General features: G+C 57.8%; 2 protein-coding genes across 5 annotated transcripts in view; one reads left to right on the forward strand and one right to left on the reverse strand.

The window, feature by feature from the left end:
• Window positions 1-7,824, forward strand: part of RNF216 (ring finger protein 216) — an 82,806-nt gene extending 74,982 nt beyond the window's left edge. For 3 of the 4 annotated variants that reach the window (XM_075058372.1, XM_075058369.1, XM_075058371.1), the window contains 2 exons: window positions 3,381-3,450; window positions 4,106-7,824. In XM_075058372.1, coding sequence (XP_074914473.1) covers window positions 3,381-3,450; window positions 4,106-4,425 — 390 coding nt within the window. In that variant the 3' untranslated portion in view covers window positions 4,426-7,824. The remainder of the gene's footprint in view (window positions 1-3,380; window positions 3,451-4,105) is intronic. The other variant, XM_075058373.1, reaches the window with a different exon arrangement.
• Window positions 7,825-9,278: 1,454 nt separating this feature from the next.
• FSCN1 (fascin actin-bundling protein 1) lies at window positions 9,279-21,149 on the reverse strand. Its single transcript, XM_075058503.1, has 5 exons — window positions 20,303-21,149; window positions 12,890-13,046; window positions 12,282-12,403; window positions 11,858-12,025; window positions 9,279-11,751 (listed from the first exon to the last, which is right to left on the reverse strand). Exons 1-5 carry the CDS (start codon window positions 21,123-21,125, stop codon window positions 11,549-11,551), a joined length of 1,473 nt encoding a protein of 490 aa, XP_074914604.1. The 5' UTR covers window positions 21,126-21,149; the 3' UTR covers window positions 9,279-11,548.
• Between the last annotated feature and the right edge of the window lie 319 nt (window positions 21,150-21,468).

Genomic DNA, 21,468 nt, shown 5'->3' on the forward strand with positions numbered 1-21,468 from the left:
TGGAATCAAAAAAACAGCCTTTGCTTCTCAAAGAATTTGTGGTGTTTTGCAAAAATTACTGTTGTACGTGGTGAATGTTTGCAGGACTGAGACTTGTTTTTTAATTATGACCTGTGCCAGTACAATATGTAATAGCCAGAACTTGTGGCATCAGCTTTCCTTCACAAATGTCCTAAAATTGTCTTACTATGCACATGTCATCAATTTTCTTTGTTCCAGCTGGGATGTGGATCTTTCCTGAATGCTGCAGGTATTGAACTGTGCTGTGTATTCATCACTTGCCAAATTTAATGTCAGCTTCTTAAGTAGGAAGTACAGTGTATTTTTGTTCTTCCTTTATTAGTGGATACCAGTTTTTCAGAAATACTAGTGCAATAGAATTCTAAGCCAAGGCTTGGTATTTGGGGTTAAGTATAAATACTGCTTGACCTTCCAACGTGAGAATACACTTTTATCAGCAGAGAAGCAACAAAGCTGAAAACTTCTGTTCTTGGAGATGTAGTTTGTTATGCCTCTGCTGTGATTTGCAGTGTCAGCAATTCATCATCCCGATCCAGGTCTGTTCTTGGCAGGTTTTTTTGCATCCAGGGTGTGTTGCAAGGTATGCCTCCTCTTGAAGACCAAGAGGGGATGGAGTTGAGTAGGGATTTCTGGCTACTGCGTTTGAGGTGATGTGTTTTATGTTGTCCCTGCGAGGTTGACGTCATTTCGGAGATCTGGCAGATGGGGTTTGCTGTTACGTGTTTCCCTGGTGCTCTGGGAGCTGCAGTAATTGAAGCCAGCATCACCTTGGGTGTGCGTGCAGCTGGCTCGCCAGCCCCAGGGGCAGATGGCTTTGTCGATCCCTCATTAGCGTGGAGGTCAGCTGCAGTTTAAACTGGGAGGGTGGAGTAGCCCTCGCTGCAGGAGGATCTTGTAAAGTTGCGTTGTTGATGTGTCCCGATTCCCCAGCCTTCTGCAGGACTGACCGGTATCAACAACGGGGTTTGCAGGAGCTGCAGCATCACGGGTGGTGGTGGCAGGACGGTGGTGTCCCTGGAAAACACTGTTTCAGAGGGTTAGTCCCAGACTTAGACTAAAGTAAAAGAGTTTTTTTTAAGTTAGAAGGGACTTCTGCATGTTTCTATGCTTTAAGGTGAGGTTTATGCCTTTGTGTGAGAGAAGGAGATAGGGGTGTTCTTGTTCAGTTGAGCTTAAAATACATTTCTTGTCATATAACTAAAAACCTTTCAGGTGCATCTTTTCCAGCAAGTGGCAGTAAGGTGGGAGAGGTGGCTATCTCCATTTTCAACAGGATTGCAAAAAATAGTCTGAGAAGAAAAATACTGAAATCTTGAAGCTTAGAGGCCACCCTTTGAGAGTGCTACCGGGGCAGCAAAGGAGCGGAGGATGTTCGGTTGCCTGTTGTGCATCATGCCCAGGTTGTTTTCCAGGCAGGGAACGTTGCAATCTGATACTTGGGGGGTAATTAGAAGTTCTGTATAGGCTCAGAAGAGCCATTCTTCAGTTTTTATGGAGATAGATAGGCTGTAATTAACCGTCCATGGAATCAGCCTGTTTGGGGGAAAAAAAAAAAAGCATGTCCTAGAAAGTCTTAATTTTAACCATTGACTCACAGAATAATAAAAGGGAGGGAAGTATTGAGTTTGATGGCTTTCTGCTGATTAAGATAACTTCAGTCTCCCAGGGAAACCTTATCTGGTGGCGGGAGGAGGCGACATCTTAGCAAGCCTCCAGGCGTTGCTGCTAGACATGTGCAGGACCGTGAGATTGGAACTGGGAAGCTGGCTAGACTTAAAATAATTTCAACGTAGCTGCACACATGGAGCATATTTCGAATTTGGTCCCAGAGTACTCTTCAAAATAGAGGATATTTTCCACATTAAGAGTGTTCAGGAAGAAATTTATGGGGTTTGGCAGTACTGAAATTAGGATGAATAAAACGAAGCTGAGTCTTGCACATCGTGGGGTACGTGGGGCTTGGGGTTTCCCTCCTGCTCCACTGTTAGTGCTTGCAGATGAACTGCTGAAGCAAACCAAATGCTTCTTCGTAGGCAGGTAGACCTAGAGTGGCTGATGCCTGATGCAGGTGTTGTGTGTCATCCAACAGCTCCTGTTCTTGGCCTTCTTCCCTAATAACTTTACACCAAGATTACAAACACTGTCGAGGAGGCTTAGCTATTCTCATTTGTTTTCTGCAAGTGCCAGGTAGTTTTTCTTCCCAACGGACACGAAGCAGCAGCAGATGCAACCCTGCAGAGACCAGGAGGACCTCTGTTGCCATCGCTGCACATATGGCCAGGAGAAGCATCTGCTGCCTGGCACTAAAAGGGAGTTGTCTCTCGAGTTGTTCGGTGTGATCTTTATTACCCTGATAGCTGTTGCATGCTGTGGTGCAGTGAAGAAGCTCGTTTTTCACAGCCTTGCTTGGGAGTGGACAGCTGATGCTGAAGCATGAATTGGGGTGATTCTCTGGTTTTATGCCAACGCTGGCATGGCCTTGTATAAAGCCTGAGAGCTGCCTGGACCCTATGGGCTGTTGGTGCCCATGGCCACCATCCCTCCAGGCAAGCATCTTCTGGCTCAGGAGTTGCACAGTCCTCTTCCAGGACTTTGTCCATCCTGCTCCCTTGGTCTAGTAGAAGGTGGTGTAAATGCCGTCTCTCTAGATACCTGCAGTCAGCCACCTGAGGCTTTACTGTGCTGTTTGGTCTCACTGCTGCTCCTTTGGGTTGAGAAAACTGAAGGTGATGAGAGACAGAAGGATGCTTTCAAATTCTGGCTTGTCCTTGTGTTCTTGTTGAGCAGCGAGTCTGAATATTCTTGTTATAACCTCTAGATAGACATTAAAGAAACATGTTGCGATTTATGCCCTCCTCAGAGTTACAGATAAGATCTAAATGGCCTTGTCACAGCACCATTTAGCTACTAGAGCCAGTATTTAAGTTGTGTTAATTCCAGCTGTTGGGCCAAAAACTCTAGAAGTGCTAGCATAATGTAAATATTTAATAGACTATTGCCATTTAAAAGATTAACAGCTCTCCAGCAACTCTTCAGATGGGCGTCGCTGGGTTGCAGTTCTCTGGTTTCCATCAAGTCAATGAATTTTAGCACTGATCTCCCTGGAAAGCTGATCTAAGCCTCTTCATCATACTCCATAGAGTAGGCTTGGCTCTGTGCAAGTTGCTTGTGCTGCAATCCCCCATGGCAGCCTTGCTTTTGGTTAAACCTGGGTCAACTCCAAATGAGGACAATTCAGCCAAATTTACCTTTTTATTCCCATGCAAACACATGCTGAAAAGAAAAGCAGCACTGAGAGAACAGAAGGTTGCTGCAGCAGGAGTTAGCCCACTGACTCTTGATACTCCTGTGATTTCTAGGAAGATGATGAGAAGATAATCCAGGAGATTCAGAAAGAGGCTGAAGAGGAGCAAAGGAAGAAGAACGGAGGTAAGTCACAGTCCGGACCTGTGCTTTAAGATCAGACTGAGGACAACAGGAGACCACAATGTTCCCAGCTATTGACAAGACTCTGGATTTACACTGGATTCTTCCCACGGCCTGACTGCTTGCAGGTTTCTCTGTGCATTGCTGTGCTGCACCAAGCATCACCCAGATCTTGCTCCAGAGAGGAGTGCAAGCCATCCCCCTGTTCCTCCTGGGAACCAGTCTAGCTTTAAAGTGCTATTGCCTGCAGGCTTCAGCTGGGACCGTGGGGAAGCATGAGGCTTGTGTCCAGCTCTCGGTTGGCGCCGGGTGTCATGGATGCACAGACCTGTCTCCTCTCCACTTAGCAAAGTAGCTGAAGGGCAGCAGAACCTCTGTTCTTTGTGGTGGAGGGCACAGGGGCATGCAAGGAGCTGCCCCGCATCCCTGCGAAAGGAGGTGTTTCCCCCTCTTTGTGGTGTGGTATCGATGAAAGGAGCCAACCTGGAAAGCTAGTGCTGTGCTCCATGGTGTCTGGAGCACGGAAGGGGCAAGCAGTGATGCTGTAAGGAACATGCTCAGGGTGGAGGATGCCGATTGCAAATGTAAGACCGCGGACCAAGCTCGGTGAGTTTTTGTTTGTTGGGATGACTGGTTCTTTTCTCTCCTCCCTCTGCAGAGAACAGCTTCAAGCGGATCGGCCCTCCTGCGGAAAAGCCCATGGAGAAAATCCAGAGAATTGAAGTCATCCCCAGACCTGTTCCCCAGAACCTCCATCAACCCCGGATGCCCCCTTACCCCTTTGTGCACCCTCCCTTCCCGCTCCCCCCTGTCCGTCCCATGTACAATAACATCCCCCTCAACATCGGCCCTATCCCTGCCCCCTACGTCCCCCCGTTACCCAACATGAGGGTGAACTATGATTTTCCCCAGATCAATGTTCAGCTGGAGCACAACTTGCCTATGCACTTTGGCCCTCAGCCTCGACACCGGTTCTGACCTGGTTCCTACAGCACTTGGCAGAGAGTCACGGCAGGGCAAAGCCACCCCAGTAACGTCACCCCCCGTCCTGCTCCAGCCCCTCTCGGTTTAGCCAGCTGCGAGGGGACCTGCTGTGACTCGCGCGTACCTGCGCTGCACCCCTCTCTAGAGCTTCTCTGAACCTTTGCGATCAAACATTTCAACCCAACAGGGCTTGGTGCTGCATTTCCAAGGGGTCTTTCCCTATGTTGGGCATCCAGGTATTTTGATTTGACAAAGCCTGTTCAGGCAGCTATTGGGAGGGAAAGTGAGGCTTTGTGGAGTGCAGGGATGCAGCCGTTCCTTGGGGACTTTCCAAAAGTCCCACCTTCCTGCCGGCCAGAGCAGCTGCCGCAGAGTCAAATGAGTCTTGGGGCAAGGGAAGAGAGACTTGGCCTCTGAGTAAGACCTTCAGGAGCAAGATAACCGGAGTCGGCCGCCCTAGCCTTCTGCCTGCGGAGAGGCATGAGGCTGGGCTTCCCATGTTCCCCAGCATCCCTGTAACCTGCTAGCACCTCCCAGCAGAAATAAATTGTTCAAAACCAAATCAATCTAGTGTTTTTAGCATTTCTCGCTCTCCAAGTGGAGTGAGGGGATGTAGCAGCCACCTCGTTGCTGAGATCTTGCTAGGAAGCCCGGAGCCGCGTTCTGTCTCAGGGCTTTAGCAAGTAGCAGAAGACTCGGGCACCCTGATCTTTGGCTGAACTGAACTTGCCCCCTTTGAAGGGCTCAGGTTTTTTTCCCCCCAGAGGTGGGTGCCTCTCAGCTTCCAAAATGTGGCCTTTGCTTTGCCGTTCTCATCTGGTACCCCAAATCTCCCCCTGCTTTTGGCAGCAGTCCCCAAACAGCTGGTAGAAGCACCCAGAGCCTAAGCTGCGCCCTTCGTTGCAGAAACTACTTGGGCAAATACCCGGTTAGATGCGTAGACAGTGGTGTGTGATGTGTGCTGTGGCAGAAAAATTAGGAACTACCCCTGTAGTCGTGCGTGCAGGCGGCGGTGAGCCGGGAGCCCCCTTAGCTGAACCCCCTGCAACCGAATGGGCAGCTGTAGCCTTGTGCTGCAGGAAGCTGGCGGCTTCTGCGGCGCTTAATAACTTCTGAAGATGTGTGTTTCAGTTTAATTGGCTTTGGAAAAGCGTGTTAAAAGGCAAATGTTGAGTATTGCTGGGCTTAGGAAGCGAGGGTTTAGGAAAAGCAAAACTTCCTTGTAAGAAGCGGAGGGTGTAGTCGCTGGGCTGCGGGAGGAGTGTTGGCACAAAGCCCTTTCCCCACAGCCCTTGGCTGTACTGTCTGGTACAGGCCCCCTCTAGAAAAGAAAATGGTTGGAATGGAAAAAAAAAAAAAAAAAACCTCCTCCCAGAAACACTGGGCTAGCTTTTAGCAGCCCAGTTGTGCTGTCATTCCCTGAGTGGTTTGGTCTGGGCCACATCCTGCTCTGTCCTGCTGGGAACCCGCTGGGTGCATTTCCCCTCCCATTAATCCTCCCGGAATTTAAGCATCTAGGTGTCTTTCGGTTTTGTTTGTTTGTCAGGTAAAACTCCCTGCCTCTGCCTGATGGCCTTTGCCAAAATCCTTGCTTACTGCTCTCGGCACAGCATCTCCTCGGGCGTGCAGTGGGTGATGGGCGCGGGGCTGGCGGTGGGATGCTCCCGGAGGGAGGCAGCCTCCGGCGTGGCCCAGGACAGCATCTGGGGACGGGTGTCCCCAGGAGGGTCTCCCAGAGGGGACTTCCATGCTTTTTGGAGCCGAGTCAGCACTTTCTCCCCTCTGGGGCATTCCCTCTGGATTGAACGTGCGGAGTGCTCTGTTCCAGTTCCTCAGTGCCGTGGTCTCTCTAGCATTAATAACCAAGTGGTATTCCCTTGCTGCTGTCGTTTGCTTTTTTAATTTTTATTTCTTTCATGGAAGTAGTCTGGGGGCTGCAGGAGCTTGTCGCTTGCTGCTCGGCTGGGTTTTCGCCACGTGTAAGTTCCTACCTTGCACCAAGTGATTCCTGCGGTAGCCAGGAGCAGGATGTCCCGTTGGATTTGGGGAGGGCTGGGCTCACAGCATCAGCGGGTGGCGAGAAAATGGACCCAGGTCAGAAGCAGCATGGGTGGCTTCCCCTTATGGAAAGGGAATCCTGGGGTTGTTTTTTTTTTTTTTTAATAGCTGAGATTTTTCTGGGCTCCAGGGCTGGCTTGGATGAGCCCTCGAGGCTTTCTAAAGCACGTGCCTTTCTCTGGCAGGGCGGTCGTGGTTGTCCCCCAGCACCTGCCTGTGCAAAGGGGGGATCGGGCAGCCGGGGCTCAGCTGCTGAACCGGTGGCCCAAACTACGAAGGAAACGTGACATGTCGCACAGCACTACGTAGCTGGGAGCATGAGCAAAAAAACCGATGGTCTAATCCCATTTTTTGGTGTCTAGAGATGAGCGAGCGTCGAGAACTAAGCCTTGGCGGAGGGAAGCGAGAGATGGAGCGAGAGGGATGGAGAAACGTCGGGCAGAGGTGGCGTGGGGAGGTTGGTGTCCGTGGTCCGTCCTGCTTGGGACGTGAGGGTCTTCTGCTGCCGTGGCGCAGCGGTCGCGGTCCTGGAGGAGCCTGGTAGAGGTAGGGGGAGAGAGGACCGCTGTCCCCATGTCCCCTGCAAAACCGTGAGCTTATTTTGTGTCTGAGAGAAGAGAAATCGGTGCTCGGTCTGTGATGGGGAGATGCAGTGCGCCCGGCAGCCCCGAGCGATGGGCTTAGCCCTCCACCCGGTCCTGGGGCGACGCTGGGCTCCCGATGCTGCTTCTCTTCCTGAGGAAACACCCATTTCACCAAAAATGACTCTGCAGCCAAAGCACGTCGCTGCTTCTCCCCTCCAACCCGAGAGACCTCGAGTTGTGGTTGCTGGTAGCACTTGGATCTGTGTTGATTTATTTTAAAAAAAGAAAAGGGAAAAAAAAAAATTCTGCACAACCACCAGAGTGATCCGTGATCTGGTCTCTTAATTCCTGCACCTGTTTTCCCACCCACCCCACCATCCTTGAAACCATTTGTCCTTTAAAAGGCGACTTGGAGATTGCTGTGCCCAGGCTGATTCCATAACAGGTACTTCTTATGGTTAATTGCAGTGTCCCACTTTACTTGCCTTAAAGGTGGAGAGAGAAACTTAGTATTTGCACTTAGCAAAACATTATATTAAAAGAAAGAAACCCTGTAAAGATGTGCATGTTCTGCAACTTTGTATAACAATAGCTGAAAATAAATAGGTGGTTTATTAAAAAAAAAAAAAAACAAACAAAAAAAATATTTTTCTTTACCTTCTGGTAGTAAACTGTTCTAATATTCTGTGTGTAAAAAGTTCCTGTATTATATTGTAATTTGAATTTTTTGTAAATAAATTTGTGCACTCTGGCTTTTACCTCTGTGCTGTCGTTACAGCCGAAAACTTGTCCTTCCATCCTGGCTGTGCTGGGGCTAATGACAGGCAGCAGCAGGGACGAGGAGGCAGGGCTGTTCTGCCAGATCTCAGCCTGCGCGGTTAGAAAACTCTGCCAGTTAGGAGGCAAAACCCATTTGACCCTCCTGGAAAAGGCTTAATACGTTCCACATGCTCCTGAGGAAGAACTGGACGGGATAGAAAATGGTTTCCAGTCACTCCTTTAAATGGAAACCAGGATGCGTGGGGGGAAAGGATGGAGGGGGGCTTTTCCCCTCTTGCAGCAGCAATGGTAAACGCAGAATCCGGCCTTAAAAGCAAAAGGAAATGTGTGTTGGCGACTGGGGGAGAGGGGAAGGTGGAGGGTCCTCCCTGCCGCGGTCCAGCGGCTCCGGAGCCCCTTCCCTGTGCTGGCAAACCCCCCCTGCCTGCCTCCTCCCCAGTCCGGGTGTCACGGCCGGGTTTGCTCGTGCACACACGGAATGTCGCCGGCAGGATGAGTGCGTGGCAATGGGAGCTGCTTGGTGTTCCCTGCACAGCCTTAATTTTGCCCCGTTTGTATTAAGGCACGAACATGCTTCCTTCGGCCCTTGCCGCGGTGCTTAAACCCGTGTCTGAGGTTGAAGGTCTTTCCTATACCGATTTTAGATTTTAAAAACCAAATGGGAGTCAGTGACCTGCGGGAGATGACGGGCAGGGAAGGGGCTGGCTGCTCCCGGCACGGGTGATGGAGTTGGCCCCCGGCCCCTCCGTAAGCACGTGCTGCGCCCCGTCCTCGTCGCCAAAACCGAGGTTGGCTCCAGCATCAAACCTGAGCGGGTTGGTGGAGTTTTAGGGCTGGTTTTGGGTGTCTCAGGGGGGCTGGGGGCACATCCCGGCTCCTCCGGCTGGATGTCGTGTTTTGGGCTGGGCTGGGCTTCCCACCTCCCTCCCATCCTTACGTTTTTGGGTTTTTTTAATCTTCCCCTTCTCCATATAACCAAGCAGAGGAGGACGGGGCTTATTGCTGCACCCCACCATGCCATGTATCCAAAACCAGCATCCCATCGCTCTTCCCTCCCAGCAGGTGCCTCCCCATCACGGCCATCGTATGGGGGGGAGAAATATCTGAACCCGAGGGAAAAAAAGCAGCTTCTTCGCAGCTTCGCTCCCGGCTCCGAGGGCAGGAGAGCTGGTTTGCTGGCACATCTCCCTGACCCACGCATGGGGCACCCATCCTCAAAGATGTCCCTGGCCTCGGTGGCTTGGGGCTGCTCCGAGCATCTCCAGAGGTGATCCAGCCTCGGCTTTAAGCCCGCTGGGTGGAAATGAGCCTGTTGGTCACCATTCCCTTCCCACCAACTCGTATCTGAGCTTTCTAGAGCCAGCTCAAGCTTCGTGAAGCGATTTGGCCCCCAAAGGCTCCACCACCCCAAATGCTCCATGTTCACGTAGAACCACACACAACTGCTTGTATCCGAATGCAGGTTTTATTTTTTATTCATCTTTCTCCATTTGAAGCTATTTTTTTTTTAAGTTATACAAATGGCACTTACAAAAAAATAATAATAAAAAAAAAAAAAACCAAAACCAAAAAAAACGAACAAACCCAAAACTTAAAATTTTCAGAGTGAGATGGTTTTCAGAGTCACGACACCCGATAAGAGGAGACAGGAGAGATGTTGACCTAGTGTCACACGGAAGAAGCCGGAGCGGGAGTTAACATGGTTCGAACTGCGATGGGGGAACGGGGAGGAGGCGACACGGGGACGGGGTGAAGGCCAGCGAAAAAGTGTGCGCGCCAAGTCACAGGGTCACTCAGGGCTTCATCAAGACACTCGGTCCTTCGAGGGCCAGCGCGGTCCCCGGCTGAGCCGAAACGCAGGCAGCCCCTGGATGTGAGCGCGGAGCCGAGGTAGAGTCCCAGCCGGGATCCCACTGCGCCGGCGAGGGACCCCGGCCCCGAATTTTGCCCCTGGCAGGGCGACGGGTTACTCGCTCTCCCAGCTGAGAGTTTAGCACCAAGCTCCTACGGGAGGGTTAGCCCTCCGCATGGCTTTAAGGCTGATGAGCCCCCTACCTCGCCTCTGGAGATAGAGGACGAGCCCTGTTTTGGCACGGCAGCGATGCCGCGAGCACCCTTGGCGTGGGGCGGTTTTGGGGGGTGGGAGCCCGCGGAAGGGGGCGAAAAGGCTCCTTGGTGTGTTTGCAGGGAGCAAATACCGGCCCCGGGAAGGCCCCAAAGGATAAAGTGCCTTTCAACACCCTAACGAACACGTCAGCATCACCCGTTACAAACAGCGTTATACTCTAATGCAGACCTAGTACAGACAACAGCTGGTAACACAGTGCCATGGAGAGCATATATAAATAGAGACTAACAAAAATACTGTTTTGGTCTTTTTTTTTTTCCTTTTTTTTTTTTTTTTTTTTTTTTTTTTCCAGTAGGCTTGCGATGGCGTGAGAGCCAGGCCCCAGGGGCGACGGGACCGGGAGCTGCCCTCCTCGGGGGAGCCCGTGGGAATGGGCGCTTCCTAATTCAACATTAGGTGTTCAGTGATTTGCTTCACTGTTCCAGTATTTTATGAGAGAAAAAAAAAAAAAGAAAAAAAAAAAAAACAACAAAGGTACTGAGCAAATATCACTGTGCAAAGTTTGCTAAGGAACTTTTTTCTATTCTGTAAACCAAAATCTGCAGTTTATGCTTCCAGCCACCGCCCGGGGATGTGGAGGTGGGGGGCTGCATTAGCCAGCCGGGCTCCCGCGGGGACCAAAGCCCATCGGTGCTGGAGGTGGGCTGGATGAAGCCCCCCACCACCCTGCACGGGCTTACCCTGCATCCCCCCCCCCGCCAACGCCATCCCCTCCCAGGCACAGCAGCCTTGGGGCAGGCGCCTGCCAGGCTGGACCCACCACGGGGGTCTGAGATGCTTCTCCAGAGCCAGAAGCACAAGGAGGGCCAGAGGGACACAAGGAGCACGGGGCTCCATGAGATGAAAGGCTGAGGCTTTCCAGACGGGATCACCCTAAAAAAAAAAAATCATTTCCAGGTGCATTGGAGGGAGGGGGGCAGCTTGCTGGCCCTTCCGCGGGGACACGTGCCGGCACACGCCGGCCCCATCCCCAGGGATGCTGTGATATGTAAGGTCACCTCATACGGCTCAGCTGGGGATGAATCCTGCCCCGAAAGGCAGGAGCGGAGAGAAGCTGCCGGGAGAAGCCGGCTGAGCCCAGCACCGTCACTCTGCCCCTGGCTGGAGGGGGACAGGATGGGACGGGCGCTCCGGGGGACACTGGCAGCACAGACCGAGGTGGTACCAGCGCTGATATGGCAGAAGCGAGCACAGAGGTGATCTTATTCCCTTTTTTTTCAGTTGAGGAGAGGAAAATAAACTACCTAAGGTGATGCTCGGGGCCGGGAGGGGGGTACGGCAGTTTCCAAGCCCAGCAAACCTGGAGGGAGGGAGGCAGGGCGGGGGGGATAGAGACAGACCCCTCTACAAAGCTATAGGCAGGCTGCCCCATCACTTTTCCAGTTCTGACAGAGATTTATGGAGACCCACCTCCCACATAACGCACCGACTCTAGGGTGGGAGGGAGGGAAGGGCAAGCCGGTCTGAAAAATCATTTTACAGAGAGGAGAAACAAAACCCAAAAGAAAAAAAGGACGGAGGAGGGGAAAGAAAAGTTGGCAATGGGAGGGAGGTACGCTAAAGTGCATTAATATTCCCAGAGGGTGGAGGCGTCAATGGCGTCGGCGGATGCCTTGAGGACCCCGGCATGGTCGCCCTTCAGGTATTTGCCATTGATTTTGATAGCCACTTTGTTATAGTCGCAGAACTCAAAAAAGAAGTCCACGGGGGTGTCGCTGCTGCTGGTGACGGACGACTCGCTCCCCACCATCCAGTACTTCCCGGTGGCATCTGCAGGCAGAGGGAGAGGGGACAAGGTGGCCCCGTGAGCCACCAACGGGGACCCCAACGGCCGTCACAGCCCCCCCCAAGCCCGTACCCACCCCCGGGGACTCACCCTTGATGTTGTAGGCTCCATCGTTGAACTCCAGCTGGAAGACGTCGTAGGAGGAGCGGTTGGAGTCCAGGGTGCCGGTCACCTTCCTGCACCCGATGAAGCCGTGCTCGCCGCGGAGGACGATGATGGGCCTGTTGATCAGCTTCATCACGAAATGCTCCGTCTCGCCTGCGCCGGAGGGGAGAGGGGCTGTGAGAGCGAGCTGGGGGGGGTGCAGAGCCCGGACCCTGGCTGAACCCCCCCCTTCCCCATTTCTCACCCACCCCATCTGTCCCCCCATCTCACAACAGTCATTAAGAAAAGTTATTGCCTGCATCCCTCAGCATCACTTGGAAGAGAAGCCTGGCTCGGGGAGGGGGGGGGGGACTTTGTTCGTCCCCTGCCACCCCAGCGTGGCGCGGGGGTCCCTAAGGGGGTCCCTTACCCGCCGTCTCCATGGAGGCCGCCAGCTGCCCGTTCTTCTTCGCCGTCACGTACTTGCCGTTGGCAGCTTTCAGGGTGATGCGCTTGTCGCACCACTCGATGTCGAAATAGCAGCTCGCGTTCCTGCGGGGGCAGAGAGGGCGGTCAGCGGGGTATGACAGACGGGCACCCTGCCGCTGCCACCCTGCCGGCTTAGAAAGGGCCACGGCTGGATCAGGAGACCCCAACTCGATCCATTTTTTTTTGTGGGATGAGCCACATCGTGGTGGCCATCCGGATGGGAAGCCCTCGCCTTGCAGGCAGGCAGCCAAATGCACTTTTAGGGTTTCCACCCGGCTCTCAGCTAACGTAGGGTTGAACTGCAGGGTGAAGTATTTCGACAGCCCCAGCCAGCCGGGAAGGATTACGTGGCCCGAAGGACTTCCCGAGCATTGCGGGCGGCAAGCCTCAACCCGGCCCCAGCTCTCCGGGGAATTCACTGCCTTCACTGGGAAGTGTTTCAGGGCAAGCGCCTCGGCTGGAAAAATCCCCCTTGGATTCCCCTGGGAGAGGCAGAGAGGTTCCCGAAGCCCAGGCACGACCCAGAGCCGCCGGGGACAGGGGACTCACTTTGTGGAGGCGGTGGACTGGATGCCCCCGTTGGAGGTGAGGGTCCAGTACTTCCCAGTGTAGGTCCGGAAGGCGCATTTCTTGGTGTCCTTGTTGATCTCCAGCTGGTAGGTCTCCTGGTCGCCCTCCTCGTCTTGGTTGGCCGAGAGGTCCATCCCTGCGGGGCAGAGGCAGATAGAGGTCGGGGGGGACACCGGAGGGGGGACCCCAACCCACCTCCGGCAGGTCCGGGTGCGGGGAAAGCCAGGGAAACCCAACCGAGCAGACGCCCCGCTCCCCTGGGTGAGCTTTGGTGACTCCTGAATCCCTCGCACGCATCTCCCCTCTGGCATTTTGGGTTCAAATCCAGGTTTTTATTTGGCTGCTCGAGTGTTAAGGCCATAAACGAGGGCTGGACTGAGCTGAGGCAGCCGTGAGCTTCAGCTCAGGACTCTCCTGCTCCATCACGATGAAGCACCGAGCAAAGACCAACTTAGATATTTCACACAGGAAAGGGCTGCAGTTTTTTCCCCGGAGGTGACAGCCAGGTTATTCAATCCATTAGCAGAGGCCGCCGCACCACCTATGAATCCCCAGCTCGTGGCATGTTTAAGGACCGTGGCACCGTTTTTCACCCGTAAATTGTCACAGCCCGTCGGGACGGCGAAGTTTGCAGGGAGAGGAGCCTCGGGAAAGTCCTGAGGCAGCCAAGCCCTTCCCTGGCTCCCAAAAAACCATCGGCACCAGCCTGTCCCCCAGCCGGGATGACCCATCCCTGCACCAGAGGGACCAGAGACAGCATTGCCCCGGCAGCATCGGAGGTAGATGCAGCCGGTCCTGGGGCCACCGGCCACAGTCCTGGGGCCACCACTGGCCCCCCCGGGCCACGTGCACATCCACCCACAGGCACTGAGCCCAAGCAAACCTGCTTAGTCAGGGCTGGCGGGGCCAAATCCTCTCCAGAGCTCTCTCGCTTGGTGGATTTCTGCCTAAAAATACTTCGGGGATTCAAGTCACAAGCCGTAGCCCGGAGCCAAAGGAAAGCGGCCGAGCTGCCGTGCCGGGTTTCGGGGAGGGAGCCGGGGTGCGGTGCTCAGCCCCGCTCCTCCCTGCCTGCGTACAGCCACGATGAGCAGAGATGGACCCCGGTACCACCAGTGGGGCATGGGTCTGTAACCAGTGAGAGCAGCCTGGGGAGGGGGGATGGCGGTACAGACTGCAGTTTAGAGGAACTGGATGAGTTTTTCAGAGCAGAAAGCACCCACATCCATCCCCCACTGCATGGGTGCTACGGGCTCGAGTCCAACCATGCACCTGGTCCTGGAAAGGATGCAAAGCGTGCGTGCAACCGTTCTGCCCAAATCTGCTTTTTCCTGGAGCCAAGAACCTGCTTGTGGGGCTGGCAATGTGTTCAGCCCCGTGCACCTCCGCAGTGCATTGCCTCCCAGTTTCTCGGCTGCTGGGATTTCAAGCGTTGCAATACACGGTTGCTGGGAAGGCTTCGGGGACCGCAGCCTCGGTGGCTCTTCTGCACTGGAAAGCCACCAGCAGGTCCTGACCCACCTGGGGAGGGACCATCTACCTCCACACACCAGCTATCGGCCTTGGAAATGGAGATGTCTTCCCCCAGAAACTGCAGACCCAGCTACCTGGCGGCTTTTTCCCGTTGCCCCCATCTCCCAACAGGCATCCCCATCCAGTGGCTTCCAGGGAGCAGCCTCCTCTTTGCAGCCTCTGTGTATCAGCCTCCCACCTTTCCCAAAGGGATTAGGTTTTGAAGCCTTTGCTTTGTTAGCTGTAATCTTATCTCCCACGCCCAAACTGTCCTACGGCTGCCACACGGTTGCCTGTTCACAGCATTCCCTTTTCCCGCCTGGCACCTTCTGCAGCTCCTGACGGATAACGCAGCCACCCCGGCGCTTTGCTCCCCAGGGTATTTGGGGCAGCGTGGGGTTGGGGGGGGGGGGACACGGACGGACAGAGGGGTGCTGCACGGCCACCGACCCCAGCCCCACCGGCCGAGTCCTCGGCTCGCGCGGTTGTCCCACATTCGCCGCCTCCCAGGGCTGCTGCCGGGGGCCGAGCTGGCGGATTCGGTGGAAACATTTGGTTTTGATTTTGCCCCCCCGCCGGGAAAGCAGCGCCGCGGCTGGCTGCTCCAGCCCCCTCGAGAGCCATACGACTGCCTGCTCGACAGAGAGAGGGGCTCTGCGGGGGCTCACGGAGCTGCGGGAAAGGATGCTGGGGGATGTAGCCCACCATCCAAGCCTACCGGCACCCCTGAACCCCCCCAAACCTGCGAAAACTGCTGCTGCGGTTTGCAGGGATGGGAGGGAAGCGGGCGGCAGCGCTCCCACCTCCTCGCTGCGCTTTTTAGGGAAAGAGCTCCCTGACCTGCAAGGCACCATGATGGGGAGAGCCTGGGGGGGATGCTTTGTTCCGCAGAGCGGGATCGGATGGGCTGGCGACAAGATCACGAGTGCCGGGACCTTCCCAACACCATCCCCTCTTCCCCAGAGACCCCCGCCACAGAGCACGGCGAACCCACCAGCCTCCCCACCCCGCCGCCGTGCGACTGCCCGCGCTCTCGCCGTTGCGCCGAGGTTTTTTGGCTTTCCTCGGGCCCTCGGCGGCAGGAGGGTCTCCCACCGCCCCCTCCCCGAAAGAGGCGCTGGGTTGGGTTACACCGACTCAGCAGAAAGGAATGCAATTAGGGCTGGGGCAGAAGAAGGCTTCAAAGGGCTGTAACCGAGCTGGAGCAGGAGGTTTGGGGGGGTCAGAACCGGGCAGGATGGGAGAAACACTGGAAGAAGCATGGGCTGAGAGGTGGTAAGACCATGGCGGGTCCAAGAGCGATGTCCCCGTGTCCCCACGGTGGAGGACAGACGCTGTCCCTCCTGCCAGCCCCCCCCCCGGCACCCCCCCTGCTTTTTGCAGCCCAGGGCTGTGGCAGGGAGCCGGCGTCCGCCCGCTCTCCTGCAGCGCCCGGCCGAGCCGCTGCAATCACGCTTTAATTACTGCTCTTGGTAAATTTACAGTCTGGAGCAGGCACCGACTCTGCCTGACCTTGACGAAGCTGCTAATTACAGCTGGAGGCAGGAGGGGGGCGAGCGCTCGGAGGCAGGGAGGCGCTTCGGGAAGTGGGGGGGGGAAGAGCAGAGGCGAGCCTGTGCCCCCCAAAATTCCCCGCGTGGGATGCGTCTGCACCGTGCCTTTGCTATGGGGGTCTTGGGGAGGATGCAGAGGCTGGAGGTGGGGGCTGAGGCGTGTGTGTCCCCCCCCAGGGCTTCTTAACACCGAGTCCCCCCAAACCAGATCCCTGGGCTCAAGGTCCCAGCGAGCTGGGGAAGGGCGATGGGGAGGAGAGGCAGCGCTGGAGCAGGAAAGGGCTTCCCAAATCCTCGGCCGCCGAGGTTTCCAGCCGCTGCCAACCCCGCGGGTTTGCAGGATGGATGCCCCAGCCCTCGCTGGTCTCCAGCCCAGGATGGCGGATGCACACGGAGACCTGGGGCCATCCCAGAGCACGCACACGCCTTCCCCCACCTCCCGAAGAGACAAGCTTCTCCCACCCCAAGGAGAAGCACTTTGCTGTGGCTGTGCCAACCTCCGTGCCATGAGGGGCCACAGACCCAGCGTGGGGGGGATTTATGGCACATAAAAGACTTTCCCTCTACATTAAACTCACACAGAAGGTGCTTTACAAGCTGTCCCGGGATGCTGGTGAGACCCAGTGGGACACGCTCCTCGGAGAGGAGGCCGAGAACCTGGAGGACCACAGCCAACCGGTGGGACGAGCCAACTGGAGTAGCCCCCATGCCCAGACCCACGGGGAGCAGACCCACACATCAGGAGCTGCCTGCTCCCTGCCTTTCCACGGCTGGGAGCCCACACGGCTTGCCCAGCCCTGCCCAGCACCAGGAGCAGACGGGCCGCTGCACCTTTCCCATCCTCCAACTCCCCAGAGACTCCCTTTCAAAAAACCCACAGTTATGCCTAAAAAAAGACAAAAACCCGAGCCTGCCTCCCTCCGAGGGAACACCGGCAGCACCCCACAAAGCCCCCCGAGCCCTCGTGGGTGGCAGGGCAGGGTTTCGGGTCCTCGTGCCCCAGCAGTTCAGGGGATGCTGCAGCCAGCTCTGCCCGTGCAGGTCCGGTCCGGTGTCCCTGCAGGGCTTTGGCACCCTCCACCCCACGCTGCAGCCACGCACGTGCCTCGAGCCTTGTCCCCTCCCTGCCCTTCGGATGGGTTTATGTTGTCCCCGTACATAAATCCAAGCACGTTGTGGTCTAAAAGCAAAGCCTGGAGCACCTGGGGACCGTGCAGCTCTGCAAGGGCGTCACTTGCAGGGGTGAAACACAGATTTCCTGGAAAACCCACTCCTCTTTCCCTATGGATTTCCTGTGGCTTCGTGGTATCGCCAAGCGCCAACGTGCCACTTGGCATCTCGGGATGAAAACCTGCGGCTGAGGCCACGTGTCCCCCAGTCGTGCCCCCCCCACCCCAGAGCTGCGTCTCCCCACCTCGCTGCGGCACTGAGATGAACCGGGGGGGGGGGACGGTGGAAATTGGCTGTGGCTGCACACACCGATCCACCCCGTGCCCAGAGGACCCCTGGCCCCAGAGCAAAGCACCCCATCACCAAACTGGCACGGCCCAGCCACGTTCCCGTCACCGCGCCCTTCGCTCAGCCCCCCTCCCCGGACCCCTCTTCCCGAAATGCCTCGCTCCCCGAGTCGGCCCATCCTCTCCCCCCATGCGGATGGGGGAGGCAGGCGGCACACCTCCGCCGGGCGGGGGGCTGGCAGGGGCCCAGCGGAGCGGGGAGGACGCCAGCGCTCTGCCCCTGGGGACCCTCGCGCCCACAAAGGGCCCTTTGTTGCCGCAGCCGGGGCTAGAAAGGAGCCATTGAGCCGGGGAAGAGGCTGCTTTCTGCCGACTCGGCTCCGTTTGAAGGTGCGATGGGGGCTCTCACGGAGCCCGGGGACCCCATCCTTCTGCAGCTTGAGGCAGGGGAGAGGTGCCAGGGCTGCCCCCAGCCCCCGGTGCAGAGAGGCAGGGGCACCCACCTCATGCGCCCACCCCACAGCCTGGGATGGCTGGCGTCGTGGTCCCCAATGCCCTTGTGTGCAGGGGATGGTGACGCCGGCCATCGCGGGGACAAGGACGAGACTCCAAGCCAGGAGCTGACTCGGCACTCGTGGGACAACGTTCTCCCCAAGGCTGGACCAGCTCCAGCTCCCAGCCAGGGAAGCCACAAAAGCCCCGTGACCCCATCCCCGCTCCTCCCATGGAGCAGGAATGGGGGGGGGGGGGGGGGGGATGACCACCGCCATCCCCGCTCCCTCTCCGACTCCCCACGGGCACGAGCTGCCTTTTCCCAGGAGCCTGCAGCGAGCCACAGCCGCTCCCTGCCCGCATCCCGCATCCTCCATCCCCGGCGGCCTCCAGCGCATCTGCCAGCAGCGCGGCGCTTATCAGCTCAGCGGGGGGAAAGGGCTGTCTGCAACCGCTTCCTCCGACGGCTGTTTTTCGGCTGCCTCCTCCGTAACCTTGGGAAAAAGCGCTTTCCCGACACGAGAAGGGAGGGCGAGCCCCGGAGAGCTGCGGCTCGCAGTCTCTCGCCGCTGCCAGGCAGGATAAACCGGGTGGAAACGGTTTTTCTGGCCAAAATGGATTTCAGCGAGGATGTGCAGACCCAGCACACCCCTCCCCGCCGCATTTTGCTTGGAAAGGGGCCGGGCACAGGCAAGAGCCCCCTGTTGCTGGGGAGATTTGCAGCCCCCACCCCCCCTTTCCCACCCTCCACTCCCCCCATCCATCCCGAATCACACAAAGCCGGCGGGTCTGCCAGCAGCGCTCCCACCCGCGCCGTGGGGTCCCCCCGCTGCCGCCGCCCCATCCCGCACATCTCCCCCCACATCTGGTTTTCCCATCTCCGGTGACAAAGGGCTGCAGCAGCCCTTCCCCCCACGGCGCTGCGGCAGCCTCCCGCCATCGCCATCCTCTTCTTCTTCCCCCAAACCCCTGCGTCTGGGCAAATAGTCCCCACCGCCCATCTTTGCAGGCGTTTTTCTTTTGTTTTGTTTTGTTTTTTTTTTTTTTTTAAGGAGCTGCTTTGCAGGGTAGGATTTGCTCTCAGAAAGGACGAAAGGCGGTGAGCTCCCTGCGAGGAGCTGCCCAGGCATGGATGGGGGTTAAGCTGCAACCTTGAAATATTATATATATATATATACACACACCAAAAAAAATTCCCCGCTGCTTGTTCCTCCAGGCTTTGCTGCAGCGAGACATGCTCGCACCCATCCCGCGCCCGGCGTGTGCCGGCCTGACTTGGCACGCCGGCGATGCGCCCCGGGGCTCCCACACCGGCCCGGCCACGGCACGCAGCCGCGCACCTCCAGCATCGTCCTGCCCGCAGAGCGGGGACCCCCACCCCGTCCTCCAGCAAGCACCCCTTCAGTTGGGGTGGGGGGTTTAGGATAGACGCTGGGCCCTCGAAGGCGGCCATGTGGCCGCGACCTTGGAGGCAGGCGGCGCGGTGGCCCCTCCGGCGAGCGGAGGGGACGGAGGGGACGACGGCTGCCTTTGTGCGGGTGGATGTAGGTCACGGCTCGACGCGAGGGTTTTTGGCGAAGCCATTTTTTTGTAACGCGGTCGAGGCCGGGAGGGTGGGTGGCACTCGGTCTCCCACCCACCGGGGATCGTAGCCCCATGGGGGGAACTGCAGCCCCATGGAGGGGGGGGAAGCACAGAGACCCCCCCCCACGGGGTCCTGCTCTGCAGGGTGTGTGGCTCAGCGATGCTCAGGGAAGGGGGAGTTTGGCGGAGGCTTTGTTGGGTGAACAATGAGCTCTGCAGGTAGAAAGCCACGGCCAGCAATTCTGCCTCCTTCACGGCGAGGGAAGACGCCATCCAGCCCCCCCAAAACCCCCCCCCCAATCCATCCCTGCACCCCAAGGCAGGCCTTTCACCATTTCCCCCCCCCCCAGGGCAGCCTGCGGAGGCGATGCTGCAGGGATGGGGGTGCTGCAGGGATGGGGTCCCCCAGGCAGGGGATGCGGGAGGGGATGTGGGAGGAGGAAGGTGGGAGGATGATGAGGGAGGGATTGGGGGAGGGATGGCGGGCAGCCACGCTGGAGGGGTGCGGGGGGGGGGTGCCCTGGGGAGACGGTGACTTCAGGGGAGGGGTGTAGGGATGGTGGGTGAGAAGGGGTTCAAGCTGGGGGGGGGGACACCCTAAAGAGGTGATGGCAGAGAGATGCAGGGGGGCACCCCGTGGGGCTGCTGCTGCAGGGAGGCCGGGGATGCTGGAGGGACGGGGAGAGGGGCTGGCAGTGCTGCAGGGGGGGGGGGCTGTTCCGGAGGGATGCTGGGGGGCACCCCGGGCTGGTGACCCCCCAGAGACCCCCCCCCACCCCCCCGTCCCCTCGTACCTTGCCGGGTGGAGACATTCCTGTCGTTGCCAGCTCGGAGCACGACCTGCGGGCAGCTCTGCTCGAGGGCGAAGAGCTCATCCTTGCCCACCTTGGCGCTCTTGCCGGCTTTGAGGGTCCCGCTGGGTCCCGAAGGGGCGAGGTAACGACCCTCCCCGTCGCGAAAAGCCACTTTCCCGCACCGAAACTCGAGGGTGAAGGCGGTGCCGGGTTCGGCGGCGGGGACCAGGCGCCCGTCGGCGCGGAGCAGGCGGTGGTCGCAGCTCTGCAGGCTGTACCGCTGCTCCACGAAGAGGAGGGTGATGAGGGCGTCCACGCCCCACGGCACGTCGCGGTCCACGGCCAGCTCGTCGCGGCGGGGTCCCAGGTGGGCGTACCGCTTGCGGGCCAGGCTGTAGAGGTTGGCCTGGGGGTGCATGGCCAGGTGGACGCTCCATTTCTCCGCGGCCGAGACGGCGGGGGCGAAGCAGGAGAGCCGGTCCTCGGTGCCGCCGAAGAAGCGGCGGTGGGGCTCGGACTGCAGCGACCACCGCCCGTCGCCGTGAGCCACCACCAAGAAGCGACAGTCGGGACCCGGTTCTTCGCTGTCGCAGCTCACCCGGCCGTCCTTATCGGCTGCCAGGTACCGGCCCAGGTGGCTTTTGAGCAGCACGGCGCTGGAATCCTCCCCGTCCTGCTCCAGCGTCCAGATCTGCTTCTTCTTCATGCTGGCGGCCGAGGCGTTCACCTTGAAGCCGAAAGCCTCCGCCGTCAGGTACTTGTTGCTGCAGTTGATCAGCCCGAACTGGATCTGCACCGGCTCCGCCGTCCCGTTCGCCGTCATCCTGCTCCCGCCGACGCTGCTCCAGCCGCCGCCGCCGCCGACCGCCGCGCCCGCCCCGCCGCCGCCTTTATAGCCCCGCCGCCGCCGCGCCGCCCCCCGCCCCCGCCCAGCGGGGCCGCCCCCCCCGCACCCACCCACCCACCCACCCGCCGCCGCGACCCCCCGCCCGCCCCTTCTCCCCCCCGCCCGGGTCGCCGCAGAGCCCCGCCGCGGGGCAGGAGCCCTCCCGGGGCAGGCGGGGGCCCCTCGGATCGCAGGACCACCACCCCCGCCACCGCTTTGTGAGACCCCGCTGCGTCGCGAGAGCCTTCCCTGCGTTGCAAAAGCCCCCCTGGAATTGCAA

The sequence above is a fragment of the Buteo buteo genome, chromosome 27 (assembly GCF_964188355.1).
Source record: "Buteo buteo chromosome 27, bButBut1.hap1.1, whole genome shotgun sequence".
NCBI lineage: Eukaryota > Metazoa > Chordata > Aves > Accipitriformes > Accipitridae > Buteo > Buteo buteo.

Excerpts from the sequence above, each read along its gene's own strand:
- FSCN1 (XM_075058503.1), bottom strand. The coding sequence starts at position 21,125 with ATGACGGCGAACGGGACGGCGGAGCCGGTGCAGATCCAGTTCGGGCTG. Across the intron at positions 12,404-12,889 it reads CAGTCCACCGCCTCCACAAA|GAACGCGAGCTGCTATTTCG; the intron begins GTGAGTCCCCTG and ends CTGCCCCCGCAG. Across the intron at positions 11,752-11,857 it reads TGGAGCCTACAACATCAAGG|ATGCCACCGGGAAGTACTGG; the intron begins GTGAGTCCCCGG and ends CTCTGCCTGCAG.